The sequence below is a fragment of the Haliotis asinina genome, chromosome 12 (assembly GCF_037392515.1).
Source record: "Haliotis asinina isolate JCU_RB_2024 chromosome 12, JCU_Hal_asi_v2, whole genome shotgun sequence".
NCBI lineage: Eukaryota > Metazoa > Mollusca > Gastropoda > Lepetellida > Haliotidae > Haliotis > Haliotis asinina.
In genome coordinates, this window is record NC_090291.1 from 10,155,022 (window position 1) to 10,171,869 (window position 16,848).

General features: G+C 38.3%; 1 protein-coding gene across 1 annotated transcript; it reads left to right on the forward strand.

Moving 5' to 3' along the window:
• The first annotated feature begins 462 nt into the window (after positions 1-462).
• On the forward strand, positions 463-16,575 carry LOC137258901 (acetylcholine receptor subunit alpha-L1-like). Its single transcript, XM_067796598.1, has 5 exons — positions 463-594; positions 2,872-2,916; positions 9,987-10,096; positions 14,814-15,355; positions 16,124-16,575. The coding sequence occupies exons 1-5, from the start codon at positions 475-477 to the stop codon at positions 16,573-16,575; spliced, it is 1,269 nt and encodes a 422-aa protein (XP_067652699.1). The 5' UTR covers positions 463-474.
• The last annotated feature ends 273 nt before the right edge of the window (positions 16,576-16,848 follow it).

The window sequence follows — 16,848 nt, forward strand, 5'->3', positions numbered from 1 at the left end:
GATTGTCAATAAATAAGTACATCATTATTCATAATTTCAAATTTTACATACACCCCTACCTATTTTTGTCCAGTATACATAGTTATAACGGTAGTTCGATACACGCCTTTTAAATAGCTTGAACACAAAACAAAACGTCTTTATGTACGTGTTCGTTATAAACACAGCTACCGCAGTGCGTGATGTTACCGTATACCTTTAAAATTGATATACGTTTCATGGCAATAGTTCCTCGTCAGTCATTAAATGAGAAGCTTTGAAAGTACATAGACCACAATTTAAGTAAAGAAGTTTTATTAAAAAGACATTTCAGATATGGGACAAGCACCATCGACATGCCACAAGTATCGTTTAGGGCGATGCAGAGGTGCGATTTATAAGGCTGATAGCGCCCTTGGAGACCGTTCTTGTACCTCCTCGTATCTAATGTCACTTTCTGTCTCTTTAACAGGTTCCACGGCGACAGCACAGGATATGGTGCGACTCAGGAGGGATTTATTCTCAAATTATAGTCGAGGAATTGTGCCTGTTCATAACCAAAGCGAATCAGCCCAAGTTCATATGGACTTTTTTCTCATTATGATCCACGAATTGGTAAGCTTGGCATCTTGTCTCAGATTAATGACTAACCGATTGATAATTCATAGAACCGGCTTTCTCTCCGCGTTTTTACATTACCGTAAATCGTTTCTGTCACTGCTGATGATTCCACATCATTCAAAACAAACGTCACCAAAACCAGCCATCCTTGTTCCCTTAATATATTTTTCTGCTTCTATTCGCAACAGCGCAATTTACAACGAATTATTCTATGCATGTAAAGCGTTTATGATTGAGGTGCCATGGTCAGTGAAACTTTTGTGGATTTTCGGTGATGATTTCAAATTACAACTGTGAGGGAGATATTTCTGTGTCAACAGATGATACTGGGTGAGAATATTTTGCCTTCAGTATTGATTAGTGATGACATCGTTCTCCTAATTATCTTGATAATGTCAAGCTTTAAAATAATATCTAATGTATCGAACAGGAGTTTATGCGACAACAAATAATGATTGTATTGACCACATCATAGTAATTGTCACCAATAACTGACACAAAGGGTTTTGCTATTCACTCACCTTCATAATGAAATGAACATGTATATTTTCACTCATTGTTTGATCGGCATTCCCGAAGTTGGTGAGTCAAAAATGAAACATACAACTTTACGGATTACAACTTCATGTTTATTGTGTTAAGCGACCTTTCGATGTAGATTCTTACATCGTTATCAAGCTAAGAGTGACAGTGAGACATATAATATGTATATGGTACGTTGTGAAAAGCACAACTCAGTTTCTGCATTTACAGCGGAAGCTGTTAAAACCGTCATGTGTCCAATCCGGCAAGTTGTCAACACCGGGATAAAATCTAAGTCCCATGCCGGTTTAGACAGCTTCCACTGTAACGGGACCCGTGAAGGTCCGGTTTAGAATAAGTCTTCAGCAACCCATGACTAGCAACCCCAACCCAAGGCGACTATGCTTGTCGGTGACTAACGGGATCGGGTGGTCAGACTGTCTGCCTTGGTTGACACATGTCACCGGTTCCCAATTGCGTAGATCGATGCTCATGCTGTCGATCATTGGATTGTCTGGCCCAGACTCGATTATTTACAGACTGCCGCCATATGGCTGGAATATTGATGAATGCGGCGTAAAACTAAACTCACTCATTTCCTAGACTGAGTGATCCTCTTACAGAGATGCTTGGATCTTAGTCATCGTATCCCAATTACGTATTGATGCTCATGATATCATCCACTGGAATATGATGTCCAGACTCGAGCCAAGTGTGGCGTTAAACAACACTCTAACAAAATCTGGCTTCATATGCATAATTATATACCATGTTTCCTATCTCTTTCCTACCCTTCAGTGGTTGTAAGAGTCAGCCCACTTTCCAAACCAACGCATTATTCATATTAAACATAAGCTGACATCTATAAATATCTCCCCTATTTACATCAATTCTAAATGCCATTCAAGGACTATTCTCTGATGATCTTGTATCAATTGTAATTATTTTTGCAAAATGAAACTGAGCAGCCACAGATCATTCACGTTAAACCGTTTATATACTGAGGGAAAAATATAAAGGATCACATGAAAGCACAAGTGTTCCTATATTTTTTCCATGTCTTCATCACAAGCTTTGTAGCGCACAGCTTGTGAAGGAACCTCGTTAAAAATAGAGGAACACTTGTGCTTTATTGCGATGCCGCATTTTTCCCTCAGTATATTATGGCGTGGCGTTGTTCTGCACACTAATGTGTGAAATTCAATAGTACGACAACACAAGAATATGTTACAAAGAAAGGGAGTGGCATTGTTGTATGATAGACTAGGAGGAAAAGACGTTGTTGCGAATGAATTTGAATTTAACTATTAACTCAATTTGAAATAATCCAATACAAGGCAATTTTCATTAAGGCTAATGTTTTAAAAACTTTCATCAATTCTACTTTTATGCATTAGTTTCGACGGAGTGAATTGTTTTTATGCTTCTAAGGCACAAATTATCGGAATGTCTCGTGCATCTGAATCCATTACACTTATTTCCTTTTTCAGCTTAAGTTTTAAAAACATTTTCTTTTAACAAAGTCTCACTCAGTAAAGTTCATTATTCTTAATGCACAGCTTATTGTTTTGAAACGGTGAACTCTCGGTATTCCGTGATCTCATTGTTACAAGTGATTCTCTAATCTGGACAGAGGTTATTAAGGACAATGTAGCATGCAGTAAAAGCAGTTCTTTACTGTAATTACATTGTAATCTACATACGTAGATATTTATGTGTAACCTCATGACTGAATCCTTCCATTTTCAGGATATGAAAAATCAAGTGCTTACAGCAAGTGGATGGTTAAAGATAGTAAGTATGATTTTCAAATGATAGTGTTAATATATACTTAGCATTGTTCCAGCAACGGCGTTTTTATTATTAAGAATATTAACTATGAATATTGTGACTATATATGTGTTCATGGATCACTATCAAATAGGGATGACTAAAGGGGATCGCAAAATAGTTAGCGTATCCTGTCTACCGGTGGTCACAAACACACGCAAGCTCACGTTATTCTAACAAATACCACAACATTTGTTAATGATCAAAATAGAGAATATCAATTGATATCATTTCTGTCTGATGCGTCCAATTCGGAAACGTCCATCACATGAACCAATTAACGGGACCATTAATGTTGTGTCAGGCAAGGATCAAATCTAGTAGATGTGAAAGACTAAAGCCTCTCAATGAAGTATGAATTCCATACAATTCACGTACACCAACAATCATCAGTATGTACTTCAGGGAGCATTTTAGAAGCTCAACGTCAGACGAATATCATTACTATTATTGGCAGCTTTTTGGCTGGAATAAGGTTCCATCAGAAAATATCTGATTCGAATTTTCATGGGATTCATAACACAAATCAATACAGATACTAAATATAATTAAAATGAATATATCTGGACAAAGTGTTGATGGGGGTAGCCATATGGTGACACATTCGCTCGTGTTACCGAAGACCGGGTTTAATTCCACACTTGGGTAGAATATGTGAAGCTCATGCCTTGTATCTCCTTCCGTGATTTTTCTAGAAGTTTGCTAAAAGTGGTGTAAAACAATACTCACTCACAACAAAAAAAAACCTTGTGTTTAAAATGGGTAAGGTCCAACTCGCTGGCGAGGTACCAACTTTATGAATCTTTACCACAGTTTTCACGATAATGTTTTTAGGGGACGAGGGTCTGTCTAACAACTGAAGGAAGTTTGTTTCATCCTACAATGAGCTTTTGGACTGTTCCATTAATATCCTCAAGTACCAATGCGTAATATTCGTATTTCAAAACACAAAAGTAATTCTACTGATGCGTGTCTATCCATCACAGAATTGCGTCAGATCCACGACATGTCCAACAAATGAAACGGAAGGATAAAGGAAACAGTTTCTTTGATGTTCGGAAACACATTCAATACATGTGCATCGTATGCATTACGACATAAATTTCATATATATTTCATCAGTTTGAATTTTCACAAAGAGAATATTTGGTTAATCTTGTTCACTGTATCAAGGGCCCGGACAACGTATATACATTTACGAATGAAAGCGTCTAGTGAAAATGGAATATTCGTCTGAATTCGAAAAATGATAAACACTTTCTTGCGAGTGTGAGTGAGTAGATTAACACGCCATTTCCAATTATATTCACGTTCAGATGCACCTGCTTATTGTTGGAGTAACGTGATACAGTTTCTGACGGTTACTGATTGGTTGGAAAATTACAATACCGTTTATACGCATATACCACCCATCAAAAGTTCAGACTCACAAGTGTAAATGTTGCCACTTACTTCAGTTAACAGGTCTAAACTATATTCTGCAAAATATTCCACACTGTTTACGCCACTTCACATGAGGTGGTGTAATGTAAAACAAATTCGTAACGTTGAAAAGTGTTCAATAGTGAAATTGGCAAATTACTCACAAAATTTTACATCACAACACAGCTATTCACATGCACGGTATTTGCACATGCGTTTCAGCAATTCGATGCATGACCGTGCAGTTAATCTGCATCAGGTTTGCAGTTGGTTCCCCCAAGTCATTGGAGAAGTTTATCTTCCATGTAACCATATATATATCATAACAGATAGTGAGTGTTTTAAGTATATCTAAACTTTCAATGGGCAGTATATATCGGCAAGTAATCAACGGAACAAAACAACGGAATAACTCAGTCTGAATAGGAAACTACTTCCTGCATAAATATTCTGCACTTTATTGAAGATGCAAAAATACTTTTTCGGACAAATATAGAAATTAATCACCAAAAATACGAACAGTAATTTAGTATAATATATCAATATATGCCTGTTTGTCATGAAGGATGTCCAACTCTCATGTTAGTGTCTTAAGTTGTTAGGTGATAGATACATACAGTAGCGCAGTAATTGCGCACTAACGTGTAACACGTTTAGTTAATAAATTCACAGCCAGCCATGTGAACAGGTCACTGAAGGAAAGCTCTGAAAATTACCGTGACATTTAATCGAATGCAATATACTTATAAGGGCTGAGTTTGCCACAGCGATAACAGATACAGAGCAACATAATACCTGTACGTCATTGTACACTGCAATATAGATATGTGTATATTTCAATGCTTAGTGGGTGGGTATATATTTATTTGTTCTTTTCGTGTATTTATATGTCAGTTTGCACGGATCGATATTTCATCCTGCCTGTAAGCACCCTAATTCTGGAACGATTAAACGAGAGATTGATGGTATGAAAACGATCCGTGTCGTTTAAACACTACCAGGAATGCCTATATCTAATCAGCGAGTTCATTTTAGTGCTCACTACGACCAATGTGGACTGTTTGGCTGCAAATTCTAATACATGCTTAACATGTATGCAATATTTGGCCAAAGGAGAGTGTTCGATTCTCTGTCATGACCATTTATGCATCAAAATGAAGTAATGGCGATAGCAGATACTAGCGAAATACTTATTGTATCCAATGGTACCCGTTACAAATACATGCAAATACAAGTCAATTGTGCGACTGAAAAATGCAAACAAGCAAACAATTCCATTAGACACATAATATGCTTCACTGGAAACGAAAATTTGGAAATGTACCTACGAGAAAACGTATCGAAGGTTTCCCTGAGTTCCTGTAGCTTGTGGTCCTGATGAGCATCTCCGCAATAGTCGCATGACGCGCTGAGAAATCTCCATACAATCGGGGGATCCTAACGGTGTCGATACAGAAAGTAAGCCCAAACACGGGCTGTCCATATTCCTTCTGAGGGCACATCCAATCATCATCCCCGTTGTTGTGGCTAGCAAAACACTGATATTCTTATTAACAACATGATGTGATTTGTTTCAACGCTGAGACTTGATTCATTTTGTGTCATCCCCGATGACATTGCTCATGACATCAACCACTGAGTCTAGGGTTATCCTCACTAGGGTATTTACAGGGCTACATCATATGTCCATAACAAAAATATTTCTCATTTGTCATTGTATAATCAGGAAACATCTATCATGTTATAAATGAAATAATTTTAGTAAATTAAAAGTATTAATATCCTATAGCTGTCAAATATAAAAATATTTAGAGCAGATCATAAAATTGTTTTTTCCTTGTGAAGGGTGACACCTGAAAAATTCGTACTCCACTTCCCAAGCGTCATGAGTGTGACACAACTCTGTGAAGAAGGTCAGCGTTGGCGATTCAGCCCATCATTGTTGATACTGTGCTCTAACTGTACTTGAGATTGCTCCTTGTTCCCAGTAACACAGAGGGTAGGCATTGCGCAGAAAATTATCATCGTTGGCATACGTTATTGTGAGTGCCGTAAGTTGAAACACTCAATCTTTTGCTCCTTCAGATAAACGACTTCCTCCTTTGTAATCGTCATTTCTATTTAGTTTTTTTGTCGAATAAAAACTTCCTGGTCTTTTAAGAAAACTCCAATGCATGGCATTGCCCTTCTTTAAGAAGAAATGCATTCTACCAACAATGTAATGTCCTTCACATGAAATCATCATATGATATTTGTTGATGCTGATATTTTGTTAAAGGCCTTTTTTTCTCAATTGGCATTTATTAGAGGATGTACATTCCCTTGTCATTGACGTTTCAAATATAGCTGTAACTTGATTTGTCTTCCACAGGAACACAACATATAATGATTGTGGATATTTATGTTTTCTTAAAGGATGTTTCTTTTCAATCGTTGTGTCTTTGTGGATGTTTATTTCTTTGTCGTTAAAGTGTTAATACAACAGCAAATTGTTTTGAAAACTACATCTGTGGCCAACCCAACGAGTTAGAGATCAGCGACAGAACTTAAGAATTGGTATTATGAGGCCTGAAACAAAAATCGTCAAATGTATTGCGTAAACATTATTCATAAGAAATATTGGAAATGGTAATCCTTACAGCAGCGTTCGCCTGCTTTGCTACATCAATACATAAGTTTAAGAAAAGGGGAGATTACTTTGCCCTACACGTGGCCGCTGTCATTGTCGAAAGTCAATATTCCGACTACATCCTTCTCCCGCGTCTACGTATCGCTGTAAAGTTGTACAACGTGTCCTCGATTAGGTTAGCGAATCCTGCCCCTCCGGCGGTGTCCGTCACAAACACATACAAGGCATCTGAAAAATTCCTCTGAAATATGAAGCCAACATGAGACACACGTCAAAATAGGAAATAAGATCGGAGATACATCAACTAATGAAAAGACCGTCCCATGTTTACTGTGGCATTTAATGTCCTGACCAAACGTCTACGTCGCATATAATCTTTGCCAACAGAGCGGTCTATTTGACTCCAAAACGTTGGGAACTGTTGACACCTAAGTCTGACTCTAGTGTATTACTTGCCACAAAGTGCATAAAGGTCCGTCAACGACCTTAACGGTTTTTTAAGGAATGGTGGAGTCGACAAGACCTAACGCTTGCGACAAACATGGTGACAATTGGTGATGCACCTATTTCAGAAGGGTAAGTCGGGAATTCAGTCTGAACAACAGTGTCTTTCAAGATGACAGATCCGTCCACCCTCTAGCGTGCTGACTCTATTCATAAGATACACAACTTGTAAGAAATTCATCCCATTTAACCCAGACCAAACAAAATTACTTAATCGCCAACTGGTTGTGGACAATAGGATCTTCAACCCACAGACGTACCCCCGGGGACTATTGATTGTGGGGATTTAACCCGGGGACTCCCCCCACAAAGTCTTCAGTCCATGCACCCTGAAGACACTGAAGGTGGCCACTGCTTATTGTTTTAGTCACGTTTCATAGTGTCACCTTGAGTAGCTCCTCAATTAATTCCCTCCCCTGCCTTCGGCACCGAGGATATATAGTCCCCTTTTCCAACAGTCAATAACTGTCAGATGTTCTCTGTGCAAATTGGTACTGTCCTCAAGAAAGGTTTTAGATTGAAATTCGTGAACATGTGTCACCCCGAAGGCAATTTCTTCTTGCCGTTGGTATAGTGTCTTACCGTTGCGCGTTAGCGAGTGATTGTATATTAGTGGCTTACAAACTTGGCTCATATTCGGCTTTTTCCTCAGTATCAGATTTATGTGCTGTTCGATATGGATTCAACACACCCGTATAATCTCATCGCCAGGTATTGCTAATTGGGAAGAAAAAAATCATTTCATTATTTTTGCAAATCACATAGCAATCCTGCACAATGTCAGTCAGCTTTACTGCCTCTTCAGTTCACCTTGATAGTCAACAACATCGTTTCGTCGTTATGGTGATTTTGCCGAACGATATTGACTTAAGTAGTTTTCTGATAACCACGGCTTTATAGGGTATATCAGAATAGCAACGTCCATTCTCGTAACGAAGCTATCATTAAAATCTTGATAACAGCGTCTAAGGGCCAGGGACATGCATGATGACCGCAAGTTTTTATCAACTGAAATGGAGAATTATCGGTCATATTCAAGATTAATAACCTTCCATCTATTCTTCTTTTTAGCTTAATGACAAAGTGTTAAATGACAATAGCAGGCACAGACCTATTTTGAAGCTTAAAGATAATATCTGATTGTTTGTGGAGTCCATTAACTCCCAAGATTAAAACTTTCACGAAATGATCTGATGTCTTTGTCTTTCTGGAAAAATCAGATTTTTACAAAGCATCTTATTCACATTGAAAAGTTAGTAAACATTTGTTTTCCATCAATGACTATTTCAAACATGATATGTCAAAAATGACTCTTTTGAAGGTCATTCACATGAAAACCAGAGTGTTCATATTTATATGGAATACAAAGTTTGCCACAAGCCAATCTTCCAACTGTCAATTACATATGAAATATAGAATCTATATATTATGTATTTTAATGCCTCATGCGACACACAACGCAGTGTTTTGAAATTTACTAATATTTCAACAATGTCATTTCTGTGTTGCTCTTCCACCATGTTATCCATCTTAAACATTAATCATAGTATACATAAGTATAGATTCAGGAATATCCTATTCTATGAGCACATCAGTTTTTAAAGGAATCTACCACACGCCTAATTCGATTAAAACATGTCAATTTAAGGTATGAAGTATTAGAAGACACTATGTCTGTTATCCGGGACAGTTACCATCGACCGGCGAAATAACAGTGAAGACAAAAACTTGTTTATGGGAAACATTTGGAGGACGCTGCTCCAGACGTTTTGATTTACTCACAAGACAGGGTCTACCAATGATGTATGGCTCTCTCTCTCTCGAAAGTAAGGCCAATTGTAATTTTCTTAATATTTCTCCTACTCGTGAGAAACGTTTAGAAAAAGCGTCCTGGTGTAACCCAGTACAACGGAGGAGTAAGAAAGCTTGGAGCATTTTCAGCAATAAATCTAAAATTGGAATCACGATATCAAGGTTTCGCCAGAGACCCGTGGAATGACAGGAATGGAATTAGTTTTAACTCAAGAATAGACTTCTGTTTATCAATCCATTATTTACTGGAGATTTTGTTCGGCTCGTAAACCTGATTGATGACTTGGGTTATTATTTTTTCTTTATTTTTTGCATTGGCTTACGAATACTTTCCAAACTTTGAAACTATGGTACATGGATACTTTACTTATGGACAGGAGGTGGCCAGTTATCTTAGGGACTGTCATTGGCTCTGCAAGGTTCCGTTCCTTGGTACCCGCAGAAACAACTGGGCCTGAATCCAGCATCATACCCGTTGATGTCATCCATGTGGTATACCTGCAACATTCCATACGTCCATCACCCTATCAGACTGCCACGCTATGGGATAACGTAAAACATGTACAATACTTAGTTACTTTCTAGTTGAAACAGTGATACTTTGAACATTAATGAATAAATCCTCACCCGTGTTGTGTTGCATTTACTACCCCGTGTCTACTTACAGGAATGGCTGGACCAGTTCCTAACCTGGAACGAGACTGATTATGGTGGCATTGATGAAGTCATCGTGTTCCAAAGAGAAGTCTGGCTTCCAGATTTATTTGTAGAGAACACGTAAGTATTCTGGTCACTGTGGGCGTCACTACATGCGTCACGCATCTCAAATATACAATACGACATACATTTGACATATACATGAATTTGGACATGGTTTGAACATGTACCGATATGTACTTTTTTGTTAATCCGTCAGACCCATATGAGTCCACTAGCCCATGGCTACCTTAAAACCATAGCCGCGAGCAGCTGCAGTATAGTATTGTAAGAAACTTAACGAAACGTTATTCGTTTATTGGAGGTACAACAAAGTATGGCTGATAACAATACCTTCTTGTTCGTCGAACCTAATAGGCAGTACTGAATTTTAGGAATAAACAACACAACTGAAAGTACAACATTTGTGAATGTCAACTTATTTATAATGAGCAACACGAGTACATTATTACACCTTCATCAGGCGAATGATGAAACTTCATAATAAAGAAGTTGGCATCCATAATTTTACACCTTTTATCCGCTCCAATTCTAAAATCAGTTCAAAGACCTTAAACTCAAAAAAGTGTATGTGTCACTGACACAAATGTAGTTTTCGCTCATTTGATTCATATTTGCATGGTTTTCGTAGCCTTTGACAGCACGTTTTCTACGCATACAGGCGCGTGTCAAGAGTCAGGTGAGATGAAACGGGATCGCGATCATGAAAAAGAACTAAAGAAGTCACTTGCATGCGTTATTGTGGCTGTGTGTGGTTGGGGAGGGGGAGGGGGTTGATTGGGGGGAGGGATGTTGTTTATTTCATTTTAATTTAGTTGTGTGTTTTTCTTTGTGGTGTTTCTGATGGGTTTCTATCTGTGTGTGTATAAATGTAGTACACGACAGTGAAAAGCCCACCCGGGTCTAGACATCCAAATCAAAGGCATGACGCGTTGTCGTAAGTATTACACAACCGAGTTCCAGTACGATTGTATATAAATCTTGATAGTGATGGTGTGTAAAGAATCTGTCACACTTGCAAATGAATCTTTCAGAGACTTATCCATAATGCTTCTGAAATGTTGTGTCACTAACTACCAGTGTAAGACCAGACCGATATTTCTTCTGCGGGTTAATTGCGTAAGCCCAATGGATTACCAGGTAATACTGAATCAGTAAGTTCATTAGACATACAGTCTACTGAAAGGTCAAAGGACACTATCATGACACTTCTTATACAACGCTGAGATTGGCTGATTTGGTTAAAATTCCCATGCACGTCGATATGAATTACTAAATAATTGGTCGCATATCAAAATAATATTCAGCCGAAAGTGTTATGAAATACAGTCATAGTGTTGTATGTAAATAGAATCGTAATGGTGGCCATTAAGTGTAATTGAAATGAATTACTTGCCATTTATTGCCGGACATGGAGTCCAGATAGCGGAACGAAACAATCGCCCGACATAGACATGAGTCAACTGATTTGTAAAATGTCTGGTATTTGGGCACACGCCATCTCTATAGATTACGAAACAATCCATGAAACAAAAATTACTACCTCGTGAAATCAGTAAATGATACAGTGTGTAAATTGCATTCGCTTGTGCCACAATTAGATAATGGCTGGCCTTTATTATTGTGGTCAAAGTGACACCAATGACCGTTTCAATGGATTGGTCAGTTAATGGTCTCGACCACAAGAAAGACCATTGTATAATTACCGTCTATTGAATACGGGGTCATTGCTTCGTTTGTACGAAATGCATTGCCCGTTCTTCTATAGAGTCTTGTTATGGATGCAAGCACATTACGTCCAACGGACAATAATTCATTGCCGTAATGTCATCTGTGAGCCATTAATATGACCAGTCTACACAATGTAGAGTCACGGAAAGCCCCACTGTCGTAAATATAAATGCGATGAAGCCATGGATTTGCTCACATAATTGCATCTTAGGATTCCGTACACGATTCACAATGATGCCAATTTACTTTATAGAAAAAAGGCATTATTTCACAAAATATGTACAATTGCACACGTACAACAGGATGTAAAGCTAAAAATATACCCACGTTTGTGTTAAAGGAAATGTCGTTCATATGTTGGTCATACATATTACAATTTATATTTTCATTCTTGTTCCTGAGACTGGTAAACGAGTTGCTATGGAGGCATTTTACGTTATGCCAAGGGGTATAGTAGCTTCATTTAAACAATTAATATGTTTATTTATGCTCTTTCAACTGCGTGCAAAATTAAATTTAAATCAGTATATGTGTGAAGAGAAATTTTGGTGATAAATATTACCATGTGTCTAAACATTACACATGCGTAACACTTTCATTCGTATAAGACAACTATTGTATCTCTTTGGCATAAGGTGTGTAAATGAATGCTCAGTATTAAGATTCCCTTTAATAAGTGATTAATTTATTAGAAATAAATGATTAATTTTTTAGATGCATTTACCCACATTTTGGATTTATAGCGTTTTGTCCTTTTCACAGCTTAATTTGTAGCAGGAGTAAAGTCTAATTTTTTTCGGACAACAAAAAGCATTCCTTTGGTTCCACATCATGGACTCATACAACTTTAAGCTACGGTTAACTGTTTGTGGGAATAGCGTCTCATTTCAATAATGCTCAAAAGTTTTGAAAATTCCTCTTCATGTTACATATGTAACTGTATTGTCGATGTCCGTTTACGTGTACAACATTCTCAAATATAAATCCGTTCAGACATAAATTTTAACTTTCTTTGTTCGTGATAGAAATGCATTTCGTTTGTTAGACATATATAAGCCTTCTCTGCATTATGGCATATGTAACTTACGTAATAGTCACCATGCACTTGAAGATCGCCTACGTGGTGTAGTGGTTAGACCGTGAACCCTGAGAGCGGAAAGTCATGGGTTCGATTTCCGGAATCGTCATACAAGACTTTCAAATATGGTACTTGTTGGTCCCTGCCTGCCTGACGCTCGGCATTATGGGTAACACGATGACTGGTGGGCTCTGAGACCTTATAATGTGTCTAAGTTTGATATTCTTGCTTAACTGGGACATGATATCTCCGTGATTTTACACTACTACCTCAGATGGGTTAGTACAAATAACTGCATACGCATGCACGTCGACATATGAGCGAAATATCTTTTAGGAACGACGTAAAACCCTATCTCGCCTCAACTCACCTCACCTCACCGTACTGTTGACATATATAACTTCCTAGTCTGGTCATTTATATAATTTCTTTGACCGTTTACATATATAATTTTCTTATCCTTGACACACATTTAATCTTCTTGTCCTTACCTTCATGTGTCCGGTGAATTGTGTAACTTCCTTGTCCATCCAGTTCAACGAACTGTTCAACGTCCTGGTCTATAAAGGTTACGAAAATAACTTCCGTGTCTATTGACATTTACCCTTTGCACATTTGAACTTTCCATATGTAAAAAGTGAAAAAACTTCCTTTCCATATAGTTGGCAAATATAATTGTACAGTTGACTTATGAAACGTTCTTTTCCGATCACATCAAATCCTCAAGTTGACTCTGTCACTAAACTGCGTCGTATGTAGTTTTGTGATATTTTGGTTGAAACATATTACACACACACACACACACTCACACTCACTCTCACACACACACACACACACACACACACACACACACACACACACACACACACACACACACACACACACACACACCACACACACTTTACCCGTGAAGGTTCCGGGGTAGAACAGGCCTTCAGCAACCCATGCTTGCCATAAAAGGCGGCTATGCTTGTCGTAAGAGGCGACTCACGGGGTCGGGTGGTCAGACTCGCTCATTGGGTTGACACATGTCATCGGTTCTCAAGTGCGCAGATCGATGCTCGTTTTGTTGATCACTGGATTGTCTGCTGCAGACTCGATTATTTATTGACCGCCGCCATATAGCTGGAATATTGCTGAGTGCAGCGTAAAACTAAACTCACTCACTCACTCACTCACTCACATGCATGCATGCATGCATGCATCCATCCATCCATCCATCCATCCATCCATACATACATACATACATACATACATACATACATACATACATACATACATACATGCACATGATTTTAAAATATTTATTTAAAGACATCAGTGACAGACACTTTAGATACTTGGATTTTTTAGAGAAGCCGAAGTAACCTATGCTAGTGCATCATTGAACATGTAATCATTACACGCCAAATTATCAGCGTTGGTAAGCATAAATGCCAATGAAGTAATTTATACTGGATTATGTCCTGATATACGAAAACCATAGTACGTTCATGTATCCAATATATATATCCAATATCCCACACTATATATCTTCTTGATAATGTCACATATTTTCAGTCATGTCTCCAATATTACATTTCAATAGTGTTGATAAATTCCAGCGTTAGCATCGGCAAATCAAGCCAGTATGTGTTTGTGGAATGGCCTTTTGAAGGTTTAAATCTATTTACATTTATCCAATTAAAACATGCAGCATTTTAAGCATTTGCAATTAATAACAGCCTGAAGTGTTAAAGGAAGTAGTCCCGTGTTTTGAATGTGAATGTGAAGGCTAATGAAAAATGTCATTTGTATTGCTGTAAGTCAATGAAAATATTAAAATTAATTATTATCGCCTCACAGAATGGTCACTACAACTTATACACTGATGTCATGTAACATATAGTATTAAGGAAAACAACTGATACAAAGTTTTTTAATCCTACATTTACATGTATTAGAGTGAATCGTTTTTTATCATTACAGAGCACAGAATTACCGTGAACTTGGGAACGACGCCATGCTAATAAGCGTCCACCGCGACGGCCTCATAGTCTGGGAGCCCGGAATAGTTGTTGAAACAAGCTGTGCAGTAAATATAGGAAAATACCCATTTGACTCTCAAATTTGTGATATTCGATTCTTGACTTGGATGCATACAAACAGAACACTACGGGTAGACCCGGGTCACGACGAAATTCACCTGGAAGCTACCCTGCCAAATGGCGAATGGGATATCACTAATACAAGAGCAGAACGCTATGCATACCCATCAACGTACCGTAATGGTACAGAACACACTGGCGTTACGTTCCAGGTACACCTTCGTAGGAAGAGGACATTCTATATATTGAATACGATTATCCCAGTGGTGATGTTGTCCCTGCTGAATGTACTGGTATTCATTTTACCTGCTGATTGCGGAGAACGTATGGCGTTGGCCGTGACCGTGCTGCTGTCGTTTACCGTCTACCTGGGGATAATAAGTGACGTTATGCCAAAGACGTCGGAAAGTCTGTCACTTCTGGGTATGTACAGACAATTTATAGTTATGCTTCATTATTGGTACTGTTTGCATTGTTTGTGTGTGTGTTTGTGTGTGTGTGTGTGTGTGTGTGTGTGTGTGTGTGTGTGTGTGTGTGTGTGTGTGTGTGTGTGTGTGTGTGTGTGTGTGCTGATAGATAGCTGTTCATCTCTGGATTGTCTGATCCAGGGAGTATTTACATACCGCCGATATATAGCTGTAATATTCCTGAGTGTCGCGTAAAACTAAACTTACTCACTCATAAATCTCGTGTTGACACCAACACAGTCGAAATCTGGACAAAGCAAGCGTTCGAATCCTGGGACACTTAAGAGTGTAACTCAGGCCAAGCAATTACGAAATGTTAGACATGCAAAACTTTACGAAAAATCAACTTCTCTATTTTCACGTGACGTTTCGATATAGATTCCTACACCGTTTTCAAGCTAATGGGGGAAAACCATATAAGAATCTGTACCAAACCGTCGCTATTGTGAAAATATGGAAGCTGATCATCCATAAAGATTTGTCATCACTGTATCACCAATTTCTTGAATGCCTCTCAAACAAATCAAATGACATGCTAGACTTTTTTATATTTTTTTTAAATATTCATTATGTGTCCTATGACCTGGAAGTATGTAGGCTGAATCCCGTAGTAAGTTCACACGAGGTTGTATCAAGAATATGTGACATAAACATCGCATCTCGCTGCCTTGTTGTTGTCAGACTTATTGCGGTAAACTGACAATTTTCATTTTATATATTTCAGCTGTATATTTGACTTCACTCCTCTCAATGAGTACATTGTCAGTGTTGTGTGCGGGGGTAGTACTGAACATTCATCACAAGGATCCAAAGACTCCGATACCCGCATCTGTTAAGTATATCCTTGGTGGACAACATCGAAGGTCAGTCATCAGGGATAAGATGATAGAAGCGGATGCCCAGCTAAATGATGGAATTATCATACACACCCACAGGCGTTACACGGAGGATATGAACGACTGCAAGTGCAAAGAAAACGGTGAAAGTGAACCCAACAATAGTGAAAAAGTTCTTCCACACGAATGTCAAAGACTCGTCAAAGAAGTTGAGGAGATGAAGACTCACGAGATATCATGGCACGACATTGGGAAGTCCTTGGACGGAGCATTGTTCTGGCTGTTCTTTATCGTTACAAACACAATAACATGTATAATATTAACGCTGTTTGTTAGCTAGTTGTTTTTGGATTATGTTTCTGTTGAATTTATTCCATGCAATATTCCCCACTTGAGCTTGTGTTTCAATACGATGGATGGTCTCTGTTGTATGTGTTGACAGAGCTTTCTCAGAAAAGGAGGACTGGATATTGAATCGTATAGAACTTGTTTGGAACACTTTGTGAATAGATTCCACTCATGTATATAGCAGAAAGGGCTTAAGAGTATCTACATGGGCTGATCCAGGAGTTTTGAAAGGGGGGGGTCAGGGGGTTCGAACCCTCTGAACCCA

What these genes read in the sequence shown, in the direction of transcription:
- LOC137258901 (XM_067796598.1), top strand. Translation starts at nt 475, where the DNA reads ATGGTGCGACTCAGGAGGGATTTATTCTCAAATTATAGTCGAGGAATT. An exon ending in TCATTATGATCCACGAATTG is followed by an intron (nt 595 to 2,871) that starts GTAAGCTTGGCA and finishes TTCCATTTTCAG; the next exon opens with GATATGAAAAATCAAGTGCT. An exon ending in GATTTATTTGTAGAGAACAC is followed by an intron (nt 10,097 to 14,813) that starts GTAAGTATTCTG and finishes TTATCATTACAG; the next exon opens with AGCACAGAATTACCGTGAAC.